Source organism: Neolamprologus multifasciatus, chromosome 3, assembly GCF_963576455.1.
Source record: "Neolamprologus multifasciatus chromosome 3, fNeoMul1.2, whole genome shotgun sequence".
Lineage (NCBI taxonomy): Eukaryota > Metazoa > Chordata > Actinopteri > Cichliformes > Cichlidae > Neolamprologus > Neolamprologus multifasciatus.
Window position 1 is genome coordinate 25,393,285 of NC_140441.1, and position 26,231 is coordinate 25,419,515.

At 45.4% G+C, this 26,231-nt stretch overlaps 3 protein-coding genes and 2 non-coding genes across 10 annotated transcripts in view; all 5 read left to right on the plus strand.

The window, feature by feature from the left end:
• The first annotated feature begins 460 nt into the window (after positions 1–460).
• Positions 461–534, plus strand: trnan-guu (transfer RNA asparagine (anticodon GUU)). Its single transcript has one exon. It is a non-coding gene; the product is annotated as a tRNA-Asn (tRNA).
• A 317-nt stretch (positions 535–851) lies between these two features.
• On the plus strand, positions 852–925 carry trnan-guu (transfer RNA asparagine (anticodon GUU)). The gene has a single exon. It is a non-coding gene; the product is annotated as a tRNA-Asn (tRNA).
• Positions 926–1,592: 667 nt separating this feature from the next.
• Positions 1,593–9,759, plus strand: ccs (copper chaperone for superoxide dismutase). Of its 2 annotated transcripts, XR_014873293.1 has the most exons (10): positions 1,593–1,757; positions 1,947–2,019; positions 4,046–4,183; positions 4,419–4,593; positions 6,201–6,261; positions 6,637–6,714; positions 6,799–6,902; positions 7,207–7,383; positions 7,507–7,589; positions 9,456–9,570. XR_014873293.1 is itself a non-coding variant. In XM_085154848.1 (8 exons), exons 1-8 carry the CDS (start codon positions 1,629–1,631, stop codon positions 9,613–9,615), a joined length of 918 nt encoding a protein of 305 aa, XP_085010974.1. In that variant the 5' UTR covers positions 1,595–1,628; the 3' UTR covers positions 9,616–9,759. The 2 variants fall into 2 exon arrangements, 1 of the variants encoding a protein (XP_085010974.1); XM_085154848.1 differs by lacking the exons at positions 7,207–7,383; positions 7,507–7,589 and having other exon boundaries at positions 1,595–1,757; positions 9,456–9,759.
• Positions 9,760–9,899: 140 nt separating this feature from the next.
• Positions 9,900–24,891, plus strand: rbm14b (RNA binding motif protein 14b). Of its 5 annotated transcripts, none has more exons than XM_085154843.1 (5): positions 9,900–11,594; positions 14,164–14,274; positions 15,726–16,078; positions 16,329–17,376; positions 17,592–24,891. In XM_085154843.1, exons 3-5 carry the CDS (start codon positions 15,730–15,732, stop codon positions 17,920–17,922), a joined length of 1,728 nt encoding a protein of 575 aa, XP_085010969.1. In that variant the 5' UTR covers positions 9,900–11,594; positions 14,164–14,274; positions 15,726–15,729; the 3' UTR covers positions 17,923–24,891. The 5 variants fall into 5 exon arrangements, with proteins under 5 accessions (XP_085010969.1, XP_085010972.1, XP_085010968.1 ...); XM_085154842.1 differs by lacking the exon at positions 9,900–11,594 and adding an exon at positions 11,601–11,886; XM_085154844.1 differs by lacking the exon at positions 9,900–11,594 and adding an exon at positions 11,601–11,844.
• A 549-nt stretch (positions 24,892–25,440) lies between these two features.
• Positions 25,441–26,231, plus strand: part of actn3b (actinin alpha 3b) — a 37,207-nt gene continuing 36,416 nt past the window's right edge. Inside the window, exon 1 of the mRNA XM_085154835.1 lies at positions 25,441–25,851. Within this exon, the coding sequence (XP_085010961.1) occupies positions 25,717–25,851 (135 nt within the window). The 5' untranslated portion in view covers positions 25,441–25,716. The remainder of the gene's footprint in view (positions 25,852–26,231) is intronic.

Here is a 26,231-nt window from a genome sequence, read left to right on the forward strand (position 1 = left end):
AAATCAATTTCAAGCATTCAACATTTTTATATCACCATTCTGTCTATTGATATTAACAATTAGTAAACATTTCAGTATAACACACTATGACAGGGGTGCACAGTACAGCTTTTGCATATAGTACTGTTCACCCATCATTTCTTTATGTTTTAATAGGGAAATTGGCCATAGGTCCATTGATTGACAGTTTGTTTACCAAGCTTCTAACAACCTTGAAAGTCCACATGTATTTTCCAACTCAGTCTGAACTCTCTTAGGAAGCTTTGTTGTCATTTCTGTAAGTAGCCTTTGGGAATAGTTCTCCAGGCTTCTTGAAGGACATTCAAAGCTCTTCTTTGGATGCTTCTGCCTTTTGTTCTGGAGGCCTGAACATGGTGTTCGTTTGTCTGCAAATGCACACTGACCGGCAACGTAGCACGAGGACACTCGTGGACAACCCCTCGTTTGTCGTGCACCGGCAGTCTCTGTGGCGCAATCGGTTAGCGCGTTCGGCTGTTAACCGAAAGGTTGGTGGTTCGAGCCCACCCAGGAACGACCGCTTTGTGTGCTTTTGAGCATAAAGCACAGAACAATGCCAATTTTGCTTTATACTCAGCGGTAAGCTTGACATCATTGCTTACTCAAAAGTAACAACAAGCTTTTTTGCTAGACTTAGCGATATCGTTTCATTAAATATATAAATTTAAAATTATAAATGTATCAATATAAATGTATTTAGCCAAAAACGCCAGGATCCCAGGTTAAAGCTCACAAAACTATTTCAGAAACCATCCAGCAACTGATAAGCGACGATACCCAGCCCTACTTACCAGTAGTAAGTAGGGCTTTCCCCCGTTCTTTTGACCGTAACAGTCTCTGTGGCGCAATCGGTTAGCGCGTTCGGCTGTTAACCGAAAGGTTGGTGGTTCGAGCCCACCCAGGGACGACGATTTTTTAGGTTTAGGAGCAAATAATGTAGTTTTGTGAAAGGCTGCTCAAAACACAGTGTCCAAAACTAAAATAGAATATATATATATATATATATCTTTTTGCTAAGTTGTGTATTACGTGCAGTCACATCACTGCTTCATCTCTTATAAAATCTAAATAAATCGGTTTTGATAGACATTTCCTGTATATAATCTTTTAAGAAGTTTCAGATTCCGATGCTGGTTTTATTATTACATTATTATACCAATTAACTGGTGTAAAGTTAGTGGTTATATAATGATATCATTACAAGTACAATTTTTAAATAGTTTCACATAGTTAATTGATAATAATTGGATTATGTGCATGTGATCAGTGTACAAAGATTTGATTAGATTGATTATGTGCTCTACATTAATATACTACAACATTAAAATATGTCTATGTATATAATTTGGGTAAGACTCTGAAAAGTAGCTTTTACTGTTTATATTTAAGCAGCGTATTTTAACTAGATTTGAGTAAAACATTTTTGTTACGCTAAATATTTATTTTATTTTCCGAGGATTTAATTAAAGAATAACACCACTTAGCGCTCTCTTAATAAAGCCAAACACTTCTCCTGTGAAGTGCTCTTCGTATAAAACAGGAGGCTGCAGTACCAGCTGGTGGACACTTGACGGCGGCAACGGGCGGGACGTCACTCTGACCTCACAAACATGGCGGCGCCCATTAGCAAACATTCTATTTCCGTTTCTCGAAAAGTGGGAAGTTTTCTGTTTAATTCAGTGTTTTTTGCCCAGGAGGCGCACTGCTCTAACAACATGGACTGTCAGGGGCCCACTAAGGTTTGTCAGCACATTTTACCCCTCTGTAAACCCGTGTTTTGTTGTGTGGTGACGTTATTTTACGTTTTTGTGTTAAACATGAGTTAGCGAGCTGAAGCCGCTTTACCGCGGCGTCGCCGTCCTACGCAGTTTGCTGTGCAACTTGTCAGGTGTCTCCAGCTGTTTTAATGTCCGCTCCGTCCTCCACAGCTGGAGTTTGCGGTGCAGATGACGTGTGAAAGCTGCGGAGAGAAAGTCAGAGCAGCTCTGGAGGGCAAACCAGGTGAGCAAGGACATGTAGAAAGAGCTGCTGACCCCCTCTGCATTGTTTACTTTCCTACAAACAGGGACTGCTGAAGTTTTCTGCATCCTACGCACTTAAAAGTACAGTACAGACGCTGGTTAACATGATTTTGCATTTCAATATTAAAGTAAACTCATTACACTAAGCAACAAGTGATGTTTCCAGAAAGATCCTGCATTTTTCTGCAGAGCCCACTGAACTCTAAGGCAGCATTAGTCATATAGTAGAGACGGTGTCATTTCAGCTGCTTCATCTTAACTGAATGCTGAGGCACTTCCATCAGTGCAGGCGAGTGTATAATGCAACACATATGAAGCATCTGTTAAGTGAGTCAAACCATATTGAGCACCGGGAAATCCACAACCTTATAAGAAAAAATGATTTGATTTGTGATTTGGAGATGATGGCATTTCATATTGAGTGACCAGAATGGACAGAATTAGTAATGAGTACATCAGAGGGAAAGCCGAAGGTTGAGCAGTTTGGTGACAAAGGCTGGAAGACGAGGCTGAGATGGTTTGGACATGTGCAGATAGGACTGTGCGATATGAACAAAATCTCTGAATTCTATGGTCCGATAACGATATAAATCACAAAAATGTAACATTTTCTGTAAATTCTGTGAATCTCGGGCAGCTCGACTTGCGGGAAATGTTTCCAGCTGCGTGTCATGTAGCTGGAGTCCAGTGTTTTAACCGATGCATGAAACGACATTTTTAGACATAAGTTGTAATGGCCGTCGTTTTCTTTGTGAGCATTTATTACACAGCGTGCTGCGAGGAAAGCCTGTCTAATGTTTTTTTTTTTTTTTTTTTAACACCTGGCGGCTCTTTTTTACTTCTCATCCGTAAATAATCTGCTTTTTCACGTGATTAAGTTTATTTTGAAAAGTCTCAACGGGATCTTGAGCTTTATTGTGAAAGGTTTATGTGGAACATAAACAAGCGGACACGCGATGCTGTTACAGTCATTGTTGCTAATGACAACACATAAAAACAGGTGGTCTGTAGTGTGGTTATATAAAATATAAGAGAAAGAGAGAACTTTAAGAAATTAATATAGCCACTACAGTGACCATCAAAACGATGAAAAAATATTGCCGTAAACAGTTTATTTTGTGACACCTCGAAACAAACATATTGTAAAATGAAACGATAGACGTTTTTATATCGTCATCCCGATATATATCGTTATATCGAACAGCCCTATGTGCAGAGGAGGAATAGTGGATATAATGGACAAAGGATGTTGAAGGAAAAGAGGAAGATCACAGAGGTGATCATGGATGTAGTGAAGATACACGCAGGTGTTGGTTTGATAGAGGTGGATGTTAATGCTGGGTGAGATAGAAGCAGATGGTCTGCTGTGGCGACCCCTTAAGGGAGCCGCTGAAACAACAACATAATTTTGAAGAGAGAAAAAACAACAGCCATTAATCTCACCACAACTAATAAAAGTCTTATCAGGAAATAACATTCATGGTTCTGTCTCCAGCAAGTGTTGGATGTTATTAGAAAACAATAAAGCTTTAACATTTTCACAATAACAAACCAGCTATAGACTACGTATTATACAGATATAAACAAGAAAATGTAGACACAACCCAATAAAAAAAAAAAAAACCTCGCTAGTACCAGGTTGGACCAATTTATTTCCAGAACTGCTTTAATTCTTTGTGACATTCCTCAGAGATTTTGGTCCACATGACAGCATCACACATCCACGATTTGAATCTCCTCCTCCACCACATCACAAAGGTGCTCGATTAGACGGAGATCTGGTGACTGTGGAGGTCGTTGAATAAGTGTACCTAATGAGGGTAGATTTTCATTGATATAGATCAGTGTAAAGCAGTAAATCTAAGAAAATGAGAATCAGATAAATCTTAGGCAAACTGTTTCTGTCTGTTTTTAGATTATTCGCATCACTGAACGTTCTCCTCAGCTGTCTGCATTCGTGTTATTCTCCGTCTGTCTGTCTGATGATGGTTTTGGTGTGTTTGCAGGCGTGAACTCGGTCAGTATTGATGTCGGTCAGGAGCAGGTGCTGGTGGAATCTGCTCTGACCAGTGCAGAAGTGCAGGCCCTGATAGAGAGCACCGGACGGAGGGCCGTGCTGAAGGGCATCGGAGGATCAGAGCAAGGTGAGGAGGAACGGCAGCAGGAGCTGCACGTGCCTGCGCTGGAGGTATCAGAAGCTTTCCAGTACCACAGAGTCGGATTTATAGTCCCGTTTAATCTTGGAACGACTGGAAGAGTGCAAGAGTCCATATACCAAACTGTAGACCGTGCAGGCAAAATGCAGCTGATTAAATGAATAAATGTAAGCCCTACCCCAACACAAGTAAGTGCTTCACCCTCTTTGTTTTTCCGTGGCAGATCTGGGTGCAGCGGTGGCCATGTTAGCCGGTGCCGGATCGATTCAGGGGGTGGTGCGTTTCCTGCAGCTGTCCGAGGAACGCTGCCTGATTGACGGGACCATTGACGGGTTGGAGCCCGGACCCCACGGTCTCCACGTTCACACGCTGGGGGACCTCACACTGGACTGCCTCAGGTTAGACCAGTGTTTCATACCAGTTTCATCAGCTCATCAGCATCGTGTAGAGTGTGAAGGATATAAGGACTCATTGGTGATTTACACTTTTCCTAAGCTCAAACCTGGAAAGAGTCATGGTTTTGAGTCTCAGGCCTTTTCACACCCATAGTTTGTTTAATGTGGTCCAAATAAGTTGACGAGTTTGTAAACTTTTAGCTTTTCTCTGCGGTTTGGTTTCTTTTCACACAAAGAAAAATCCAAGTTAATCAAGATGCGTTACTGCAAACCACGTGAGAACGTTCAGTCCGCTCCTCGACCAGGCGTTTGGCAGGAGTAGCAAAAGTAAATACAGGGGGAAGGAGGTGTCTTCTGGATTGTTGGAGGTGCCAGAGGTTCTTGCAGCCGTGAGAGTGACGCAGTGAATACGTTTCACCTCGCTTTGATCTGTGTGGTCTGACCTGTGATGTGAAAGAACAAAAAACGGGGTTTGCGGTACCGAGGCAAGCGATGACCTTCAAAACTCCCACGCATATGTACGGGCTTATGTTACAGCTGTCAGTTTTAATTATCTCATCTGTGTCTCTGAGGGACATTGTATACTGTTGTACCCATGAGCCTCAGCTCTTATTGCCTCGGAGAAGACGGCAGCAAGAGATGAAATTATTGTGTAATGTAATTATGGTTTTAATTAAAAACAGGGCTTTAGCGGAGTTCATCTAAAATCCAGCTGATTTAATGTGTTAATGGGACAGTGTGTCATTTTAAGCTTCCACTTGTCAGTTTAGGCTCAGTAATTCAATTAACCGAGCGCATATTGACGGGCGGCGATAACTGTTGCTCACAGGCGTGTAGCTTTAGTATTTTTATTCTTTGTTGACGCCGTCCTGCAGAGATGTAAAACGTATCGGACATCAGGGGGAATAAAATACGCTTGTGAAGTCTTTGTCGTCAAACTCACAAATGAGAAAACTGAGGGACAGATCCATCCATCATCAAGTCCCCCACAGCTCTACCTGTATTTTCTGCCTTATACACTCACCAGACATTTCATTAGGTACACCTAGACTCCCTTTTTCCTTCAGAGCCGATCAGACCAGGCGACGTTCTTCTGATCTTCTCTTGTCCAGTTATAGTGACTCAGGCCTGATTTAGGCTTCTGTAGAGGATCTTTATGGAGCCTACGATGTAACCTACGTTACAAGTGTCGGACATGCTAGCATTTATGCTTGTGCTGGTGTATTACATGTTAATTGCCATGTGTTCGTGTAATGTAAAGCTAACCGATGGAAACAAATAAAATGTTGCCATTGTTTTCCTCCTCGGCCCCCGTTCTTTGTTACTTTTACTATTTTAGTAACTGTTGCCGTCTTATCAACTTGAACCAGTCTGACCTCTGAAATCAGTAAGGTATTTTCTCCCACCGCTCACCGGATGCTACAATGCTACAGTATATTAAACTTGGCCAAAGTAGGAAACACCCCGGACAGGTCGCCAGTCTATACCAACTCCAACAATAACATTATGGAAGGTGGAAATGATGATCAAAGATGCCTTTTATAGAGAGATGCTCAAACTAATTTATGTTCCATATATTTGATTCCCATCATGCTCTCCTTTCTCTGCAGTTGTGGAGAGCACTATAACCCCTTTGGGAGACAACACGGCGGTCCAGAGGACTCCGACAGGGTACGGTTAAATTACTTCTTTAGCTTGCTCTAAAATAACCTCTCCATAAAGTCATTCATTTTCATAAGTAGAGTCTATTCTGTGATCAGCAGTGCTAGGATCCTTGTGTCATAAATTCAGACAGTACCTCCTTCTGGCTTGTACTAAAATGTCAGCGGAGGCCAAATGCGAGATGCAATAACCCGCTCAGATTGCCAAACACGTCCCAGAGGAGCCGTTTTGGGCTCTTCTGCTCCAGGTGCTAAATTATAAATGAAGCGTGTGAAAGAGTTGTAACTCTGCCATGCTGTTAACTCCTTATTTTTTAATAGTTTTATACTTCACTTAACCACATGACGTATAGTTAAGTTTTCATAGGTACTGTTTTGTACACAGCATGTCGGCGATCTGGGAAATGTCATCGCTGGACCAGACGGGAGAGCTTCATTTAGACTGGAGGACTGTCAGCTTAAGGTAGCACACAGAGTTATATTTGGCACTCGTACTTAGCCACAGGATATAGAGCTGAACAGCATGCCTTGGTCTGTTTGCTTCCAGGTGTGGGATGTGATTGGTCGATCACTGGTTGTGGACGCAGGTGAGGACGACCTGGGTCGAGGAGGTCACCCTCTCTCCAAACAGACTGGGAACTCTGGAGAAAGGTGGGTGTGAAGGTGGTTTGTGTTAAACATGCGTAGCTTCAGGCTGGTTTCCAGTTCATTCATGGATTCACTTTGCTATACATCACAAAACAGCAGTTATCGGCCGTTTTCATCACCCATCATTGAAGCCAGTTTTCTTCGACAACAAGTAATTTATTTACTTTGTAAAATGTATTGTAAATAAATATTTCGTGCTCACTATACTGTTGGAACATCAGCAATACATTAGTATTATTGCTGAAAAACGAAGTAACCAGTTAGCATTAAAACGATTTGTGCTAATTTTGCTCACATTTTATGATAGTTTGAGCAAAAAACTCCAGAATCATCCATCCAACCAGTTTACACCACCTATGTGTTCTGGTCACGGGGAAACTATCTAAGCAGAGATGCCTCCGAGACCTCCATCTCCCCAGCAACTCCCTCCAACTCTACTAGGAGGACCCTGAGGCATCGCCGAGCCAAATGAGAGATATAATCTCTCAATTTGATCTTTCTCCAACGTTGCCTAAAAGTCCTCACCTAGGAAGCATCCAGGAGGCATCCTAGTCAAACCAAACCACCTCAGCTGCCTCCTTTCAATGTGGACTCGCAGCCTCTCTACCCGTCTCTAAAGGAGATCCTTGACATCCTTTGGAAGAGTCTCATATCCGTTGATTAATCACAACTCACAACTCATAGCCTCAGGTGAGGGTAGGAATGTAGATCCGACGATAAGTAAATAAAGTAGCTTCGCTTTCACGCTTGGCTCTCTCTTCCTCACAGCAGACCAGTAGAGCATCTATGTTCCTACAGATGTGAATTGGAACTTCGCCACTGCTGACAGTAACTCATCCCAACTCAGAGCGGGCCCTCCTAACTCCACTGGCTGAGAACCACAGCCTCAGACTGGGAGCTGCGCGTTTTCATCCCAGCATCTTCACATAGTTTTCCAGCCTCTGCCTGCCAGAGCTGAAACACGAATTAGTGAATGAAGTCATGATACAAATCTTTTTTAGCAAATATTCGTACTAACAAAAACAGATTTTTGACCAGCTCTGGATCAAAGCTAAGGTAATGAGGAAGTGTTGGTTTAAAGCAGGAGTACATTGGTAGTCCGTGGAAAGCTCCAGGCTATCCGTCTACCTCCAGAGAGCGTCTGTTGTCAGATGGGTGCAGTATCAAAAATATGTGGTACAGCCAGTCTGTAACCTACTCGTGCGGTTGCTGTTTAATCTGAACAGTGAAAAGCGTTCACTGCAGCCACTCCCTGTGCTGCTCAAGCTGTACTTTTGTATCTTTGATGGGTTTTTCCACACTTGTCCCACTCCTGGTGATCTCCACTGTCACCCCATTCCCTGTTCAGGCCCACTTGTCAACAAATCAGCATTCAGACTCCACCCACCCCCACAAACCACTCCTCTATGACTGCAACACCTCTCTACATACCTGTGAGATAGAGAGAAACCCCACAAAGCAGCTGGACTACACCACCTGTCTCCATCCACGCCGAAGCACCACATCCTCCTGTCTCCAGAGTCACCTTCAGCACCTCAGTGGAGACGCGTCATGAGCCAGCCTGCTTCAAAGCTTCAACCATTACTCCTGTGCTGAGTCCATCCTCACCTCCATGATTACCATCTGGTGCTCAAGGACAGAGGCTGATGGCAGCGTGGCATCTGTTCCACCGAGGAGGCGATTCGCTGCAAACAGCCTTCTCTTCAAGACCCTGCCTCCAGGACCCAAGGCAGCCAACAAACATGGTTCCTGTCCCTCCTGCATTGGTCATAGAGTTTTTGAGTCGTACAATGTGCCTAAAATAATATTTGCATATCCAAATGACGTGTGTATATAAGAGCTGTTATTTCTGTTATTAGTAACGAGAGGAGGAGAAACAGATTTGTCAGACTGCTATAAATTTCCTGGCCACCTGTAGACTATCTGCTAGTTTTATTAAAGCCCTCTAATGTTAAACGCTCTACTCTGCTGCAGCACTCGAAGCTTTATACAACGTGCCTCCATCACTCATTCACACCCATACAAGCACCTTTTTTTTCGCCTGAGTGCTTTCTATCTAACATTCACACTTCAGTGAATGCATCGGAGAGCAACTTAGGGGGGTCAGTAACTTCAGTATTTTGCCCAAGGATACTTTGGCATGTAAAGAGGAGCAGCCAGGGCTCAAATCACCCGCCTTCTAATTAGTCGATGGCTTCTGTAGCTTCTGAACTACTCTTAATAGCTGGGTAACTCCTGTAGACTGTCAGTGTTACAGAGGTCATCCACACCTTTGTTCAAGACCAGGAAATGTTTGTTTTCACTGACTGACTAGTGTTTGACTGCTGGCATCGCCCAGTTCTGTGCCAGTAATCCTTTCACCTAGATATCAGTCATGACCACAGCACTCAGTGTTTTTGTGATTAATTAACTAAAATCTCAAAACTTAAATAATGAAAAATGCAATGTGATGTAACGTTGGTATCAAAATTATTATTTCAGGCACTTTAAATTGGTCAACTGTAGGTATTTTAAATTTCTTTGTTCTTTTTGTTTTGTTTTTTTTTCCCTGTGCAGGCTGGCCTGTGGGATCATCGCCCGATCGGCGGGACTTTTCCAAAATCCCAAACAGATTTGTGCCTGCGACGGCATCACGCTGTGGGAGGAGAGAGACCGGCCAATAGCCGGGAAAGGTCGGAGCAAGAACAACTCGGAGACACCGGCGGCACACCTGTGAACCTCTCAAACCTCTAGATACTGATGAGAGTTTGAACAAGGGGAACAAAAAGCGTCTTGAAGAGAAATGCAGATTCTCGACGGAGCGCGAGTGCTGATGCGACGAAGACAGAGTCCTGACGATTACTGCACTGATGACCAAACAGCAATGAATGGACTTAATTTCATGAAAATGTTCTTTGATCGAATCAAACGCTCTCTGCAGTTGCTGTTTAATGTTTTTTTGAGCATTTTAAACATGTCACCTCATCAGCAGGATGTCTGTAAATGTTTTCTCAGCTACAGATTTAATTTCTCTGTGTTGCCGTCCACTTGCAGGGGCATGTGAGTAATTATGTAAGCCTCTCTAAAACACTTGTCATCTCCACATATTTGAGTTTTATTAAGTAAAAATATTAAAGCGGATGTGATGCAGAAGATTATTATGATTGCTCATAGGTGGGTCACGAGTAATGATATTTGTTTTAAGTAGAATATACAAAACGTTGTTGGAAAACCAAATCAAATCCTGAAATTCCAGAAACTGAGATGTGTGTGTTTGATTTTAAAAATATTTAGAAAAAATCTGTGATGAAGGGGGAGACCGTCCCTCCCTCTGTGATCGACTCTGCAGGAGAGTTTAAAACGAGCCCAGGAGGGAGAGTGAAATTCCTTCCAGAGTGAAAGGGGGCGAGGAGGGGGGTTTAAAAAGTGACAGAGGGAGTCCTTGAAGGATTGTGTGCTCAGCTGTTTTTCTTTCCAACATGGAGAGTGAGGTTCGTGTTCCTTTATCACTGCTGCAGAGGACGTCTGAGCCACACAGAGAGGGCAGCTGACAATCTCAGACACCCCCTCTCGCTCTTTGTTATCTTTTAGGAAAGTTAGACGGGTGAATCATGAAGTTGTCCAAACTGCTGCTCCTGCATATACCTCAGCCACATGTTGGTGCGCTGTCTGTGGCACATTTTGGATTGATTTTTTCCTCCAAATCGAGCAGTGTCTTGTTCTGCTGATGCTCGAATAAGTTTATTGAATTTCCCAGTAAATGTTCTGTCATTGTCCCTTTCTGTTTGAAGTGGCTGGGCTTTGAATGAAGACTCATTGTTATAGCTGGACACCCAAAAACAACTGTATTTTTAAAAAAATCTAATATCAAAGCAGGAATCACAAATCCAAATGTTTGATTTACACCTAAATAAATCAGCACAAGTACGGATCAGTTAATTAGTGTGTCTTTTTAATTAGGACCACTACTGCTGTGTGATACTGTAAATACAGGGCCAGGATTACAGATACTTTTAACCTATAAAGGCAGCTTATGTATTAGAGAGCAGTGTGTCATGATTTATGAGATGAATCATCATCAGTCTGCAAAATCTGCACACGTCAGTGACCTAAAAACATCGATTTTCACAATACACAATAGTTTATTACCACACGCTTCGAATGTGGGTTTTGGCGACCTGAAACATAAATGTTTCTGAAGCAACTTGTCTTGTTTAAATTTGCTATGGGCTATAAATAAAATAATAAAATAGGCTTTTGGACACTTTCCTCTAACACATACCACCACCCATCTAATAATAAATAAATAAATACATAACACAATTCAGTGGGCTACATACTCAACAAATAATACGTAAAGATATCGATCTCATCGTGCCAGTATCGATCCATTACCAATACCAGCGTTGATATCGATACTATGATATTAGGATCCCACATAAACAATAATCCTGCACTTGGATGTAAACGTGCCATCAATAATTGAGCCCCCCTCGCTTGTTGTTTGGGGGCTTTGTTCAGCTGTAATACACAAAGGCTCATGCGAGTCTCTGTGTGTGCTTGAGTCATTTTGGTGGCTCTTCTTTTGTGAGGATTCAGCATCCTCCCGGTGCAGCAGCAGCAGCAGCAGCCCTCCCCCTCTGCAGCCTCTCCAGCAGTATGCCCGACGTTCAAACGGAAGCAGGCGCTACCATTTTGAAACACAGCACAGCTTAGGTAAGATGGTAGATCCTTTTATTTAATCGCCTTTTCTGCACCCTTGTTCTCATGTGGGAGCTCGTTAAAGCCCGCCGTCTGAAAGCTGCGAGGGGGCTGCTGGTTTCGGCGCTGTTGTAGGGACGGAGAGCTTTAGATCGCCTCGCCGTTTCACTGTATTCATTCCTGTGCGGGAGGAAGAAGGGGAGGGAGAAAAAATGTGGTGTTACATTGTATCGATCTGCCACCGAGAGTCATACTGTTGTATCAGGTATTAATATTGATCATCGACGCCTCGCAATCGGAAGTGAAAGTAAGTGTGTTTAATGCGTGTCCGTGGCTGTTTGGCTGTCGGGACTTTGTTTGGTTTTGCTTTGAATCGCCGAGCGGAACCAAACAAGCATCTGCTCTCTCTCCCTCTCTCTCTCTCGTGTCTCCATTCACAAAAACACGGACAGCCTGTCCGACCAACTCATCTCGTGTCTTTTCGGTATTTGTGAGCTGGTAAATAAAGCGAGCTGTGGGAAATGTGTCGACTCAGCGCCGTGCTGCGTCATCACAAAACAGCTTTCCCCCGCCACCACCTCTGGTTTATGCTTCACTTGAACCCAGTGTTAGTGCAGCAGCCATACTGTATGTGAGCGGGGTTCACCCAGTATGGAGAGCGGGTATCTGTGGTGGTGAAGGTGGTTGTGCTGGTGGTGTATTCGGTAAACTCAAACCAAAAAAACTAGAAACCCAGTTGTGTGGTGTTGGGGTGGAGAAGTGGGTTGTCCTGTAAAACATGTGCAGGCTGAAGTGAAGGGGATATGCTCGCTTCTAGCTCCATATTTTTATTCTTGGGCCCTGTTCACGTTATTTACAACTGAAGAAATTCCTGGTGCAGCCATACTGTCTTCTGATTGGCTATCCCTCGCAAACAGAAGCTTCCTGTTAAATGCAGAAACAATTCAAAATCCTTCTCCTCACATACAAGGTCTTAGATATTCAGTCCCCATCTTATCTTAATGACCTTATAGTACCATATAACCTGATTAGAGCACTTGGCTCTCACTCTGCAGGCCTACTTGTTGTTCCTAGAGTATTTAAAAGTAGAATGGGAGGCTGAGACTTCAGTTTTCAGGCCCCTCTTCTGAGGAACCAGCTTCCAGTTTGGATTCAGGAGACATACACTATCTGTACTTTTCAGATTAGGCTTAAAACTTTCCTTTTTGATAAAGCATATTGTTAGGGCTGGATCTGGTGATCATGAAGCCTCCCTTATTTATGCTGCAATAGGTGTAGGCTGCTGGGGGACTCCCATGATGCACTGAGTTGTTCTTCTTCAGTCACCTTTTTGAATCACTGTGTGTTTATACACCTCACTGCAACGATCTCGAGCTCTCTTCCACAGCATGTCTTTGTCACAGATGGCCGCCCCTCCCCGAGCCTGGTTCTGCTGGAGGTTTCTTCCTGTTAAAAGGGAGTTTTTCCTTCCCACTGTTGCCAAGTGCTTGCTCAAAATGAGTGGCTTGATTGTTAAGGTTTTCTCTGGATAATTGTGGGGTCTTAAAATCACTATACAAAGCACCTTGAGGTGGCTGCTGCAGTGATTTGTCACTATATAAACAAAACTAAATTTAAACCGAAGATGGGCGGAGCTTCTGTGCTCATATACAGAGGTGTGAGCACAGACACACTTTTTTAATGCTGTTGTCATCTTCGGGTCAGATTTAGTAATGTGTTACAGCACAAAGTGGTTTCTGGCGTAGAAAGAAGTACTGTGTGTATTTAGAAAAGAGCCCAGTGACAAGATTGTGTGTAAGTGGACATGGAGGACGAGGTGGAGGAACTCTGAGACTTCTCAGACCGACCATGTTGGATATGTATGCTGGGAGTTCCTTTCTGAAGGTGCAAAATATAGGGAGGAAAATATATAAATCAAGCGTGCAAACCGATTTACTGTTTGTGACACACCGTTTACTGCTAATTTAAGATTTAACGGAGGAAAAAGCTTGCCCTATTTTTTGTGTTTAACATTGAAATGGACTGATTGTGCTTGTGCTTGGAAAACGGAGCAACTTTTGTAAATCACACGCAAAACTTACCACACTTACAAGTACTATTTGGGGATTGCGCTAACATGCTTTTTCCACCCCGTTCAGTAATTGTGTCTTTAAACTGACTCTGAAACTGTGGACACAAGCTCGCTGTCTGATGTCTAATGATTGAGAAGTCATTATCCAAAGAGCGTAAGCGGGATAATCCTCCTTTCTGACTCTCAGAATCACCACATTTTGCATTACTATTTGCTAAAGATCTGTTTTGCACTGTGTCAGTCTCATTTTTCTTTAACATAATTTTGTATTATTTTATCATTGTTCCATAAAAAACTTTGTAAATATTCAATATGAGCCCATGACCTGTTTATTGTAGATTATACTACTTTTATTATTATTATTAATGCTGCTGAAAACATGAAGCATTAATATTGGTAAAATACATCTTAAATGTGGCCAAAATCAAAGGTTTATTTACTCAGATAATTAATCATTAAGTAAAATATCCATCTATCTATTCATCTTACAAAATTCACTTATTTTCTTTGCAGCATGACCTAAAACAAGAGACACTGGGTCCACTGGAAGCGATTTGTTCCTCTCGTGTCATTTACAAACTGACGGCTCATCACTTGCAAGCGTTCCAGGATCCGGTTGCCTAGGTAACCCACTAATATGCTTACTGACAGGTCATATGGTAACAACACTATCCTGTGCTCACACTGACAGTCGCCTGGAAGTTGAGAAAAGATGCTGAAGTCACCAGCTGTCCTCTTTCACTTTATGTGCTCCATGATCACCACATTGCTTCTGGTGTGGATGCATCTTAGGGCCAGGATTATGCTTTCCCCGTCAGTCCGCTAGGGTCCATTCAGGTCCGCTCCACATAAACGTCATCATCAAATGGTGAGCGAGTCCACAGTAGAGTATAGTCGAGGCCTTAGTCATCAGCAGGGTGTTTACCGAGGTCACAAAGCGAGGAAGCAGAAGACCATTTTCCAATAGAGGCCTACACAACCGGAAACCACAGACGTCGCCCCCTGCTGGCTATTAATATGAATGCATGTTTGAGGCACTTTGACATTAGCTTTACTTATCAGAAAGTTGAACGCTACATCCATATTTGTGCCTGAGATGACCATATTAGGCATATTTCCTCTAGTGAGATCACACAGAACCAGGAATTGACAACACTGTATCAAACTGAGCTTTAAAACATGATTTATCTCACAGAGATTATTTCTACATATGTGGACCTCATTACAAGAAACTTTCACCACAATTAATATGAACATTCGGTGTTATAACGGTGTATGTGTGACAGAAAAATAAGGAAAACTGATAGGTCCTCTTTAAAGCACCCGGATTCATGAAAGTCACTATAAATGCGTCGTGAGTTCAGGAGCAGCACTGCTCCTTGAAGTTGTTGGTGCAAAATGCTCCATTCGCCTGTCTGTCTCTGCACGAGGGTGACTCATAGCTGCATGGGTAGTCACAGCCTGCTTCTCGCGAGTGAGAGCGACGTCTCCTTAAGCGAACTCTGTGATCTCTGTGGCATTTATCGTAAATGTTTAGCGGTTATTCGCTAGCACGATTTCCACTGCTCTGTTTTTACATAATATGACTTTATCTGACCTCAGCGGGCAACTCTGAGGCAAATCTGTGGTCAGTGTGGTATTCAATTTGAGGAATTTGAATGTTAATCTGCCTCCTCATTCATGCGTAAAGGTTCTTTATCAAGAGTGTGTGTATATATGGGTGTGTTTAACGTTTTCTCCAAATAACGAGTTTCTGGGTTTTTCTCTTTTACTCTTTAAGCTAAAAGTTGATAACTGTGATTTTTTTTTTTTTTCTTTTTTAGTCGTCTAAAAATAAATAAAAGCTTTAGGCTTGAGATAATGACATTTCCAAGCTTTTGATGCTCATACACTGTGTCTGCTTTTCACCCCTGTAGTCTTCCCCTTGTCAGACTAACGCTGAGCCAAAGGTGTGTCTTCATGCTCACTCAGTAACTGTCACGTCTGGGGCAGCTGATAGTCATACTGTGTTGCTAATCCTTTCACTTATCTCTAAACAAACAGTCAAAGCGAACGCTCCCCCTGTTTCTCCGCAGCGCCATGGACAAGAGCCACACAGTGAAGCTCTTCGTGGGTAACCTGGCATTGGACACCACGCAGGAAGAGCTGTCGGCCATCTTCGAACCCTACGGTCAGGTGGTCAGCTGCAGCGTGCTGCGGCAGTTTGCCTTTGTGCATCTGCAGGGGGAGGGTGCTGCGGAGCGGGCCATCCGGGAGCTCAATGGACGGGAGTTTCGTGGTCGGAATTTGGTGGTGGAGGAATCGAGGGGGAGGCCGCTGCACTCCACCAAGGTGTTTGTGGGTAATCTGAGCGGCATGTGCACCACAGAAGACCTCCAGCAGCTGTTCCAGACGTTCGGGAAAGTCCTCGAATGTGACAAAGTCAAAGGTAAGCCAGGTCTCTACTCACAGTTGAAGTGAAGTTTAAGTTTAGATTCTGTTTTATGGTTTAATTATAGCTGCTGAATTGCTGGGAGCGCCTGAAAAAGACTGCAGAGTGCAAAGTTCAAAGTTAAAGCTAATGCCCCGATTGTAAAGTTGTGCACTTTCCTTTGGCACAGTTCATTTTCCTAGTAAGCAAATGTGATCCTTATTATTATCAGTGCACTGAATCACATCCAGCCATTGCTTTTCCACAGGCTATGCTTTTGTTCACATGGAAAACAAGGAAGATGCGCTACAGGCCATCGAAGCCCTGCACGGCACCTCCTTCAAGGGCCGGCCCCTGTCCGTAGAGCTCTCCAAGGTCCAGCCCAGCAAGCAGGCGCCGACGGGGAAGATCCCGTGTGTGAACTGTGGGAAGCAGGGCCACTATGCTGGAGAATGCCCTGTGGGGAAACCTTCTCTGGAGCAGTACCAGAGTCAGGCAGCGGTCTTGGCTGCTGCGGCCGCTGCGGCCGCCGGCCTACCGCTGCAGGTCCAGCAAAGCGTGCACAATTCAGTCTACAACACCTCCACCTTTGATCCCACTTATGCTGCTCTCACAGGGATTACCACCGGGACACGCACAGATGGGAACCCGGTAAATCCAGCTGTTTATGGTGCCCTTGCCAGCCAGGTGTACGGTGCCAACGTTGCCAATCAGCTTTATGGAACGGTGGCCAATCAGGCCGCTCTCACGTCAGGGGCCACGCAGGTATACAGCTCCATGACACCTAATATTTACGGTCAGGTGGCTGCGTCCCCAGCAGCCGCCGCTGCTGCTGCCGCCGCTGCCGCTGCCTACACAACTCCGGTTTACACCCCGACAATGGCCAACCACCCCGTCTATCTGGCCGCGGCTCCTGGGATAGAAATGCCAACAGCGGCGGCCGCCGTTAATCCTGCCTACTCTGTAGCGCCTGCGATTTACAGCGCTGCCGCACCAGCCTACGCTCAGTTAAGCGCCATGGGAGCAGCGGACCCGACTACGGCTATCTTTGAGGCTGCCAGGCAGGCGCATTACTTCGCCCAGGGCCAGCAGGTTGTGGCTGAGCAGCAGACGGCAGCTGCCGCCACAGCAGCAGCTGTGGCAAAGTCCGGAGAGAGGGATCGTAGTCCACTGCGAAGGTCGGCACCTCTCCTTCCAGACCCTGTGATGAAGCCATTTATGTACCAGAGGGCCAAGCCACGCCGACCCCTGCTCCCCACGCCAGCTGGTCGAGCAGCTGAAGAGGCAGTGGAAGCCGCAGAAGACCCCATGGCCAGGTAGGATATAATCTTTGATTCTGTTTCCTGCTAAGCAGCAGATGTGAAATAATGACAGAGATCTTTCTAAAATGATTCTTTCAAGATGCCCCCTCACCTTTACAAATCTGATGTTGTTCTTGTGGTTTTAGCTCGTGTTTCACTGTCTTGCAAGCTATTTTCTCTTCAACTAAATTTGACCTTAACCTAACCATCTCTGTCCTCCCTGGTCTTAGGTACTACGCGGAGTACTACCAGCAGCTTCAGCAGTACCCACAGTTCCAGTATGCCTACGCATCACCGAGCACAGTGACCGCCATCCCTGGCATGCCGGGAATGCAGGCCATGCAAGCGGTCCAAGCAGTTCAGGCTGTCCCCGCGATGCAAGCCCAGCCCGTCGCCACGCTGGATGCACTCAGGCCAGTGGTCCCCGCCGCTGCGGCAGTGGCAGCCGCCATGGCTGCGCCCAGGGTGTATGAGCCGCCGTTGCCGCCGCCCACGCGCAAGGAGGCCATCCTCCGCCGCCCCGAACTCTCCCTTCACACGCCTGAGCCCCCCTTCCGATAGTCGCACACAACTCTCTGCCCGCCCCTCCCTCTTTGCCCTGAACCCCTCCCACCCATCACCTTCCCTCACCCGCCCCAATCTCCTCTTCCAACCCCAAACTTGACCACCTTACAGCAGCTGTATGTATGTGTGTGTGTGGGTGTGTGTGTGTCTGGGGGCTCTAAGTGTGTGGTATTAAACTGGGGACTCCTTGGTTTATTAACCTGCTTTAGGAGAAACTTGATACGCCAGCCTTGGTTCAGTTTGCACGCACACACAGTGCAGCCACCGAAAGGGAGGCTTTCATCTGTCGCGCGGGCATTCTTTGTGCTTCTCAGTTTTACTTTTTTATCGTGCCAGTCTCACACTTGTGCCAGTATTAGGCCGACCCGCTCGGCCGTTTCATATATGCCTTTATTTCCGCAAACCCAGTTATGATTTTCTAAGGCCGAGACCTTCGATTGACGACATCAGCCATCCTCCTTAGGCCTAGATGATCAGTTAGGGCAGCTAATTTGAAACCTTTTTTGCCTTATGTTGAAGAGTTTCAATTTGCAACGTAACCAGATGGAAAGTCAGGGCGACGCTTTTGCGCGTGACGGCTGCGCTGCGTCGCGTCCGGCAGAACCAAGGTTGAGTCTTCTTTGTTTTTTGGTTTGTTTGGTTTTTTTTCGAGGGACGTTTTGTCTTAAATGTGACGTGGGCTGTGACGCGAGTGAGAGGTGAGGGCTTGCTGACCTTGCAGCGCACAAACGCAGCAGCAAAAAAAGAAAAAAAAACTGCGCCTTGCCGAAAAGGAAAGGAGAGAAAAAAAAAAAGAGTAAAGCACACATAAACGTACTGTAATGTATGTTTGGATCTCCCCTTTGACTCCCTTTTTTTTTCTGAACCCCCCCCCCCCCCCTCCGCTCCACCCCTCCCGCTCCACCCTTACTCTAACTGCAGCAATGAAAGACACTGCTTCACCTCTCCCTCTCTCGCTCTTTGTAATTACAGCTGCCTACCTCTTACAGCAAATTTCAATGTCTATTCTTTTCTGTTGTGTTCTCTTATATTGTCGGCAGTTCCCGCTCCTTGTAAAGGGACAGGGTCAGCAGTTTAGAGGGGGAGGAGCCAGATATTACCGACAGTGACTTTTTTTTGTAGATGTTCCGTATGGAGTCCATCATTTTCAGAGGCCTTTTTTAAAAATAGTGTAAATGTGTTTTTTGTTGTTTACCTGTGACGTAAGTCAGCCTGGGATGTGATGAACTGTAAACGGTGGTGAAAGGAGGAAAAAAAAATCAATGTGTTACTACTGAGGGAGCAGTTTACAAAAGGATCTTTTAATCGCATCCTGTTAGAAACCACGATGGTATGTGACAAGCTCAATCATGTGCCTATAAAGCCTCCAGTGAAGTGCATTAAGTGGAGGGACCTCCCATTTTTAAGTGCTTTTGACATTATTTTTTAATCATTTCAAGGAGGGCGGGGGGAGCCCGACCTCCAGAGCTTTAGTATCCAGAAGGCTTGGAGAGCGAGCGAAGCTTTCTCTGGGATTTGTTTCACAGCTCTGAAAAGAAAAAGCCACAAACCGAGCCTTCACGGGTTCGTTACTTTACTAGCTGCTGGTTAAAGCAGAAACGACAGTGATAGCACCAATGAAGTGAGAGGTGGGGCAGCGTCATCCACGTGCTTCTTTGACCCTCCGAATACCAGACCAGCTTTAGATTGCGATTGCAAAAAAGGGAAAAGAGCGAAAGTGTCTGTTTTAATATATCTGTTAGAGCTTGTAGAACTGGACTTTGACGAGTGGCAAATCCCACCCGCGTAGCTCTGCGTTTCATTAAAACAGCCACTTTCAAAGTATTTTGCAACTGCTATGTGACGGCGGTCTGCTGCACACGCCCCTTTACTGCCCTCCCGTTCCCCTCTCCTCCTCCCCTCCTCTCTCTCCCCGTGTGTTTTTTTTTCTTTCTTTCTTTTTTTGTTTTTTAGCAGTTAAGCGACTTCTTTGCATCTCACGGTGTAATCTCTCTCTGTGTCGTATATACAGAACACATACCAGTTGCATCCTTTGTAGAACTATGTGGTTTGCGAAATGTCTTGTTTGCCATGTTTGAGATCGTATTTTTTAGAGAAGTATTTTAATTTTTTTTGCCTTCTTTTAAGAAAAATATAAAAAGTCAAAAGTTTTAAAAAAAAAATCATTCAAAAAAAAAAATCAGCATGCTTTTTATTGAGAATATGTATTACTATAAACCTTATTATAATAAAGAATGTTTTGGCTGACACTAATGTGGTAAAAGAAAGCAAAGGGTTTGGACATTTCCCCTTCTTCTTCTTCTTGTTTATGTTGTTCTTCTCCCACTATCTGTTTCTCTTGTGTAAAATGACCACCAGACCCATTTGACTGGGGACCCAAGGGGGAGACAGGTGTAGATGCTGGCCCAGCTTTGCTCTCTTTGGTCGGGGTAAGTGCAGGTTGGTGCTCCTTTCCTCTCTCCAGCCTCTCAAACTCAGTGCAGACCAACTCAACCAAAGGGTTTTGGGGTTAATTTGCATTTGAGAACATGCATTTCAGCGATTCATTCTGGCTCTGTAACATTAAAAGTTAAAAAAAAAAAAGGATTTTTCTTGTAGAAATGATGTTTTGGCACAGTGAGAGCTGGGGAGAGGCACACAGATAGAATGGCCTGGGTGCATTTTGATCTGTGGAGCAGTCCTGTTTCCTTGGGCGGGTGGGGGGTTTGATGGGTGTGTGTCTGGTCTGGTCTGGTCTGGTATCTCTCCCCTGCTGTACCAAATTCTCCCTCTCCGTGTGTCTCTGTGTCCTCTCTGCTCTCAGACCTGCATGTGTGATAATCTGTAACTCTGCCGCACAAACAAACAAACAAACAAGCCCCACGTCAGTCCAGCTCTTGACTAACTATCTCAACTGAAATAGGTCACCGTGCCGCCTGGAACGGCCGGGGTGCAGCCGTGCGTGAGCGTGGCGGCGTGAGCCATGGGGACGACTTTTAGCGCGACGCCAACGCAGCGGGAACTCGTTCTCTCTCTCTCTTCACCACCAAGGTAAATAAAAAAAGTTTACAAAAAAAAAAAACAAACGCAACAACAGCAGGAAAGAAATCATAAAGAGCACTGACTTCCCCTCTCCCAACCTGCCGCCCCCTCCTTTGACTGTGCCTTGAACAAACACTCCTTCCCCACCTCCCTCCTCTCCACACTGCCATCGCCACCTTCCTCCCCCACCTCCCCCAGTCCGTAACTCCTCCTCTGCTGCAGTGGCGGTGCCGCGGCTACAGCCTTGGGCTTCTCCCCTGTGGGTTTGGTGGGCAGGGTTTGGGTGGGGTTAGGACCCCTGCACAGGTCTCAGTCAAGTCTTGCAATCAGCTTTAGGAGGCGACTGGCGCGCCCTCTCTGTCCTGCTGGTGTGTGTCTGTGTGTGTGTGTGTTAAAGAGAAAGAAAGCTTCTTTTTTGTTTGTCTATTTTTCTGTGGGCGGTATTTCATTGATTGGTGAGGCTTGACACCCCCACCCTACACACCCTCCCCCCTGCCCTCGCCACCGCCGTATTCGCCGCCCCTGCCCCTTCCCTGCCCGCCCCAGTTCCCTCCTTCTTCCCCCTTCCCTCTCTCACACCTCCTCCTCCTTAACCCCGCCCTCCTGTGCGCCTCTCCTTTCCGCCGTTCACACACAAATACACAGCGCTTTTTTTTTTTTTTCTTCACCCCCCTACTCCCGCCGCCACCGCCGCCGCCACCACCACCACCACCACCTTGGATCTGGGTTTGTGGCTCTGGCTCGGACTCAGACTTCCCAGAACCACCCACCTAAACCCAAACTACCCACCCTCCTTTTGTTACCGTAGTGGCCTGGGCGTGCCAAAGGACAGTGTATGTGTGGTGGCCCGCCGCCGGACTCAGTAACACGACACAGAGAGACTTCAGTGTTGGACGAGCCGCTTTGCTGAAACTGTTGAATGATGGGTTTGCGCCACACAGCTGTGGAAGGGATCGTAACTCCCATAAGACCTTAGCGCCATCACAAAACGAGATAAACCAACAGGGGGTTTGCCTTGGGTCCCTCACAGCCTGTGTGCCAATCAGAAACGTCCTATAAGATCGGCCGAGCTAATGAGGCCAGTCTGACCTGTAGATTCTCACCAATCTCGGGACTCCTGTAGGACTTTTCTGGTACGGCAGCTCTGTTTCTCTAATCCTAGTGTCAGCTGGACCGGCTGGATATGTGCTATGAGTGACTTGTATGAGGTGTGGCTATTAAATAATGAGACGTCACACCGGTATAACTCACAGAAGCTCTGTTTTGTTGTTTAACAGCCACGCCTCGTCTACATTCTTACCTGTTAAGACTATTGATGCACACACACAGTCCCGCACACACTCGCTGTATGTCAAATGAGTTTGTCTCACATTTGCTCCGACCGCTGCGAGAAGGAGTCGAGACAAGCGTGGCGCTGCCTTTCTGTCCGCCTAACAAACTAAAAGGAGGTGGGGAGGATTGAGTAGATGACTTACTGATAAGGTGAGTTGGTAGTGGAAGGATCCTTTGGCCCAAAGCTACTTTCTAACCTCACCTTTCTGATCTTGGAGCATCCCATAATAGAGTCACTGGCCAGAACCTTATCAAAAGGAAACGTTGTCGCACACAGTGTCTGTGCTAATAATAACGAGCCCTAGTATCTGATGTCTCTGTTGCTTGGATACAAAGTGCAAAAAAACAGATTTTTTTTGCGTTCACAGACACATTAAGTGTTTTTTAAAAAACACAAATGATGAGTTCATCATGTGTGGAAGCATTTAGAGGCACATAGAGGCCAGTTTTATTTCTCTCCAAAGGACCGATGTGTAGGATTTAGTGGCGTTCGAGGACTGGACGTGTAGTGCAGGATCCATAGTCCTACATTAGTGCACATTTGCCTAGAAAGAAGGATTGTGGGTATTTGACAGATGCAGAGGCCATGTGTAGATGTGGTGAAAGACCAAAAAGCACATATCCTGAATGCTGATTGGCCGAAAAGCTGGCTCGAACAGGAAAGGGAGCAATAGTGCAGTTCACCACAAAGAGGAACAACTGTGTCCGTTTTCATTGCTTTCAGTCACTGGGTTTCACTTTACTACAAAGGACCAACAAAAGCACAAAAACGAGGGTAACCTGTGTCACTAAATGCCGTACACATTTACAACCAGGCCACCATGGCAACAGCACACAACCACAGCGTGAAGTTGTGAGTCTGCAGACCTCAGCGTAGCACAGATTAGAGAAAACGTGAAGGGCTCTTTACACTATGAAAACAAACACAACTATGAGTACTGCATGTAATACTGTATGTAATATAGTCACAGGCGATTGCCCACTCCCTGAGCATGGTCCGTCTGGAGGTTTCTTCCTGTTAAAAGGGAGTTTTTCCTTCCCACTGTCGCCAAAGTGCTTGCTCAAAGAGGGTCGTCTGATCGTTGGGGTCCTCTCTATTAATGTAGGGTGTTACCTTCCAATCTAAAGCGCCTTGAGGCGACTGCTGTTGTGATTTGGCGCTATATCGATAAAATTGAACTGAGTACTGCATTCTGTTTCCACGAATAAATCCTACACACTGGTCCTTTAAGCAGTGCAGCTGATGAAACCCCTCCTCAGCCTCCATGATCAGGGCACACGGTGCTCCAGTTTTTTCCCCCTCCAGCCACCTCACCCCTCCCCTCCAACTCTGCCAGCTCCTCACTAAAAAGGCTTCTTCTGGTGCTTGTGAGTCTAGGCTTCCCGTGCTTGGGTGAATGCAGCCACGCATCTCTTAAACACCCCCGACCTCCCCGCGCACCCTCTTGCTCTGAATTCACAGACAGACAGAGCTGCAGCCTCCTCTCTACTTCCACTTCCTCACCCAAACTCCCCCTGCCTTCTGTGGTTTGGACAGCTGAAGAACTGAGATACTCTGCACACACACACACACATTTATATAGATATATATTTGTGTATTGTGTTGTTTTTTTGATGGGATCCCACAGGGTACAGCAGACACCGGCAGAGATGTACATCCGGAACAGAACCCACTCCGGCTTAGGTTTGAGCCCAGCCCTCACGCTGTAGACCGCAATGCCTTTTTTAGTTGAAGCAGGTTTCATTAACAAGACTTTTCTAGGTCATCTAGCACAGATGTGAATCACAGAATCACACTTCTAAGGATGCTTATCCTCTCTTCAGATAAAAGCATCAGGAGTGTCTTATCTCACACGTTACCTCGTATAGAGGGGGGCAGACAGCATGTGAACGCCAGCAGGATGTAGTGCAGCTCAATACAAAAATCACTGCATTTATTGATCATTTATAAGGTTTTTTCCCCTCATAACTGCAGTAATAGTGTGTTGGCTGGCATTAGAGTGAAAGGCGTTCATGTTATTTTGTCCACCCTTCTGCCCTTATATGATTACAGGCCACCTGAGGCCAAGCCCATCTTTTTTTTCTCCCTCTCCACGGACCATTTCATTGTCAGCAGTCCCACGGTGGCATTATGTTTAGCCATTTCAGTTTCCACGGCTCAGCGGCTGCCCAGTCACAAACCTAATTGTAACCACAAATAGTCGCGCAGTAGCTAAGCTTCTTCAAGTAGGTTAATGGACCAAGCTTAGTGTAGTTAAACGAAACGCCTCAGTTAATTACAATATATCGTTCTAGTTTCCAAAGACATCAGGGGTGACAGAATAGTGTGTCATTTCAAGAGGAGAGCGATCGGGATCTGCTCCTCTTTCAAAGAAATCGAATCCAGCACAAACGCTGAACGATGAGGGGATTTTCACACCGTGAATGTCGGATCAAACATTTGCGTCAACATGTTTACTGTGAATGACAAATCCTGATATGAAGACAATTATACTGTATGGTTCTGTGTGCATATATTTATGCCTTTTAGTCTGTATTTCTTAAGATGTTGAGGTATTTTTTTCAGTCTGCATGAACAAAAATCATGAATAAATCTTTTTGTTTCTCATATAATTTGCCTGAGTTTGTTTTTATTTGCAAGGTTTGTTTTATTCGAGTTCCTCTCCAATGGTGCTTGATCCTTTGCTGTGTAGTTTATGACAGCAGGAACTATGCATTTTACCTGCAGCCTAATTTTAGCGTGAGGAATAAGATGGCGTGAGCTGCTGCCAGTGAGAGCAGTGCAGGGAGGAGCTGCTTTGCCTGGGGTTAGATTAAGCTGGAGTCAGAGCAGAGAAGTTGTCAAAATCTCAGAAATGGGTGTCTTAATTTTATTGACCCATGTGGGGTTTGTTTTTTGTTTTTTAAAGAATATATGATTCAGTTGTTTGAATTTGTAGGTAGGCTGAAAGCACAGAGGCCTGGCTTTGCCATTGAGGATCATTAACAGCAACAGGTGCATTGCACAGGCCATAAAAACCTCTCTGCTGAAAGGAGGCGTTATTGACATACTTCCACACCACTCACGAGCCCCCTCATCCCTACCCGCGGGAGACCACCCCGCCTTTCACACCTTTTTAGGCCCAGAACCTGATACCCACGCTGTCCGTTCCCATACTTATTGGGGTGCGGTCACGTGTGCCACTTTTGACCAGGAAAGGAGCACCGGCCAGCAAGGTCTTCTGGTAGTGGGAGCACCACCTCCGCACAGGCACCTCGCACCAGTGGAGTCTGGTCTCTGCAGCCCCTAACTCTCTCTCCCCCCACGAAAGCGAGACCTTTAAGTCTCAAGGAGGTTGTTTGGCCTCACGGCGTCATCTTCGTCGTTTCTATTGCTGATTATTTTTTTCTTACCAATAAGCTGAGGGGGACGCGTAAAGTCCTGACTGAGGCGGAACCATGACAGCTGTCGAAACCCAAATAACATACACCAACTCCTACACGATCCAACATGAAGACGCGTACATGACCCAGGAGGAGGACTGGGACAGGGATCTGTTGCTGGACCCCGCCTGGGAGAAGCAGCAGCGGAAGGTAGGTTTGGATAAAGCGGTTTCGAGTAGCGCTTGTACCGACGTGCGTAATTACGCACAGATCGAACCTCTTCGCTCGCATTCAAGTCAGTGAGCGGCGCTTTAAAAAAATGCTTTTAACACGTTAACAAGGCAGACTGAATTTAATTTGGGAGTCAGTGGTGTTGGTCTAATTGTGTGAAGTCTAATATGAAACTGCGCCTTCGCTGGCCTCACACCTGGCACTTCAGTCCTGCTTGAAGCTGTGTGGGCAGATATTTTAGGCTGTGGAACTTTCTCAGTGTTGTCTTTCAGTTACCCCTGATTGCCTTGCAGACTGTCTAAATATATTACCACCTCCCGAAGGTTTTTGTTTTCTTACTTTGCCTGCATTTTTTACTT

Bases quoted from the DNA above. Each gene is read 5' to 3' on its own strand.
- ccs (XM_085154848.1), top strand. From the start codon at position 1,629: ATGGCGGCGCCCATTAGCAAACATTCTATTTCCGTTTCTCGAAAAGTG. The intron at 4,184-4,418 runs GTGAGGAGGAAC...TTTCCGTGGCAG, and splicing joins CATCGGAGGATCAGAGCAAG to ATCTGGGTGCAGCGGTGGCC. The intron at 6,715-6,798 runs GTAGCACACAGA...GTTTGCTTCCAG, and splicing joins TGGAGGACTGTCAGCTTAAG to GTGTGGGATGTGATTGGTCG.
- rbm14b (XM_085154843.1), top strand. From the start codon at position 15,730: ATGGACAAGAGCCACACAGTGAAGCTCTTCGTGGGTAACCTGGCATTG. The intron at 16,079-16,328 runs GTAAGCCAGGTC...GCTTTTCCACAG, and splicing joins CGAATGTGACAAAGTCAAAG to GCTATGCTTTTGTTCACATG. The intron at 17,377-17,591 runs GTAGGATATAAT...CCCTGGTCTTAG, and splicing joins GCAGAAGACCCCATGGCCAG to GTACTACGCGGAGTACTACC.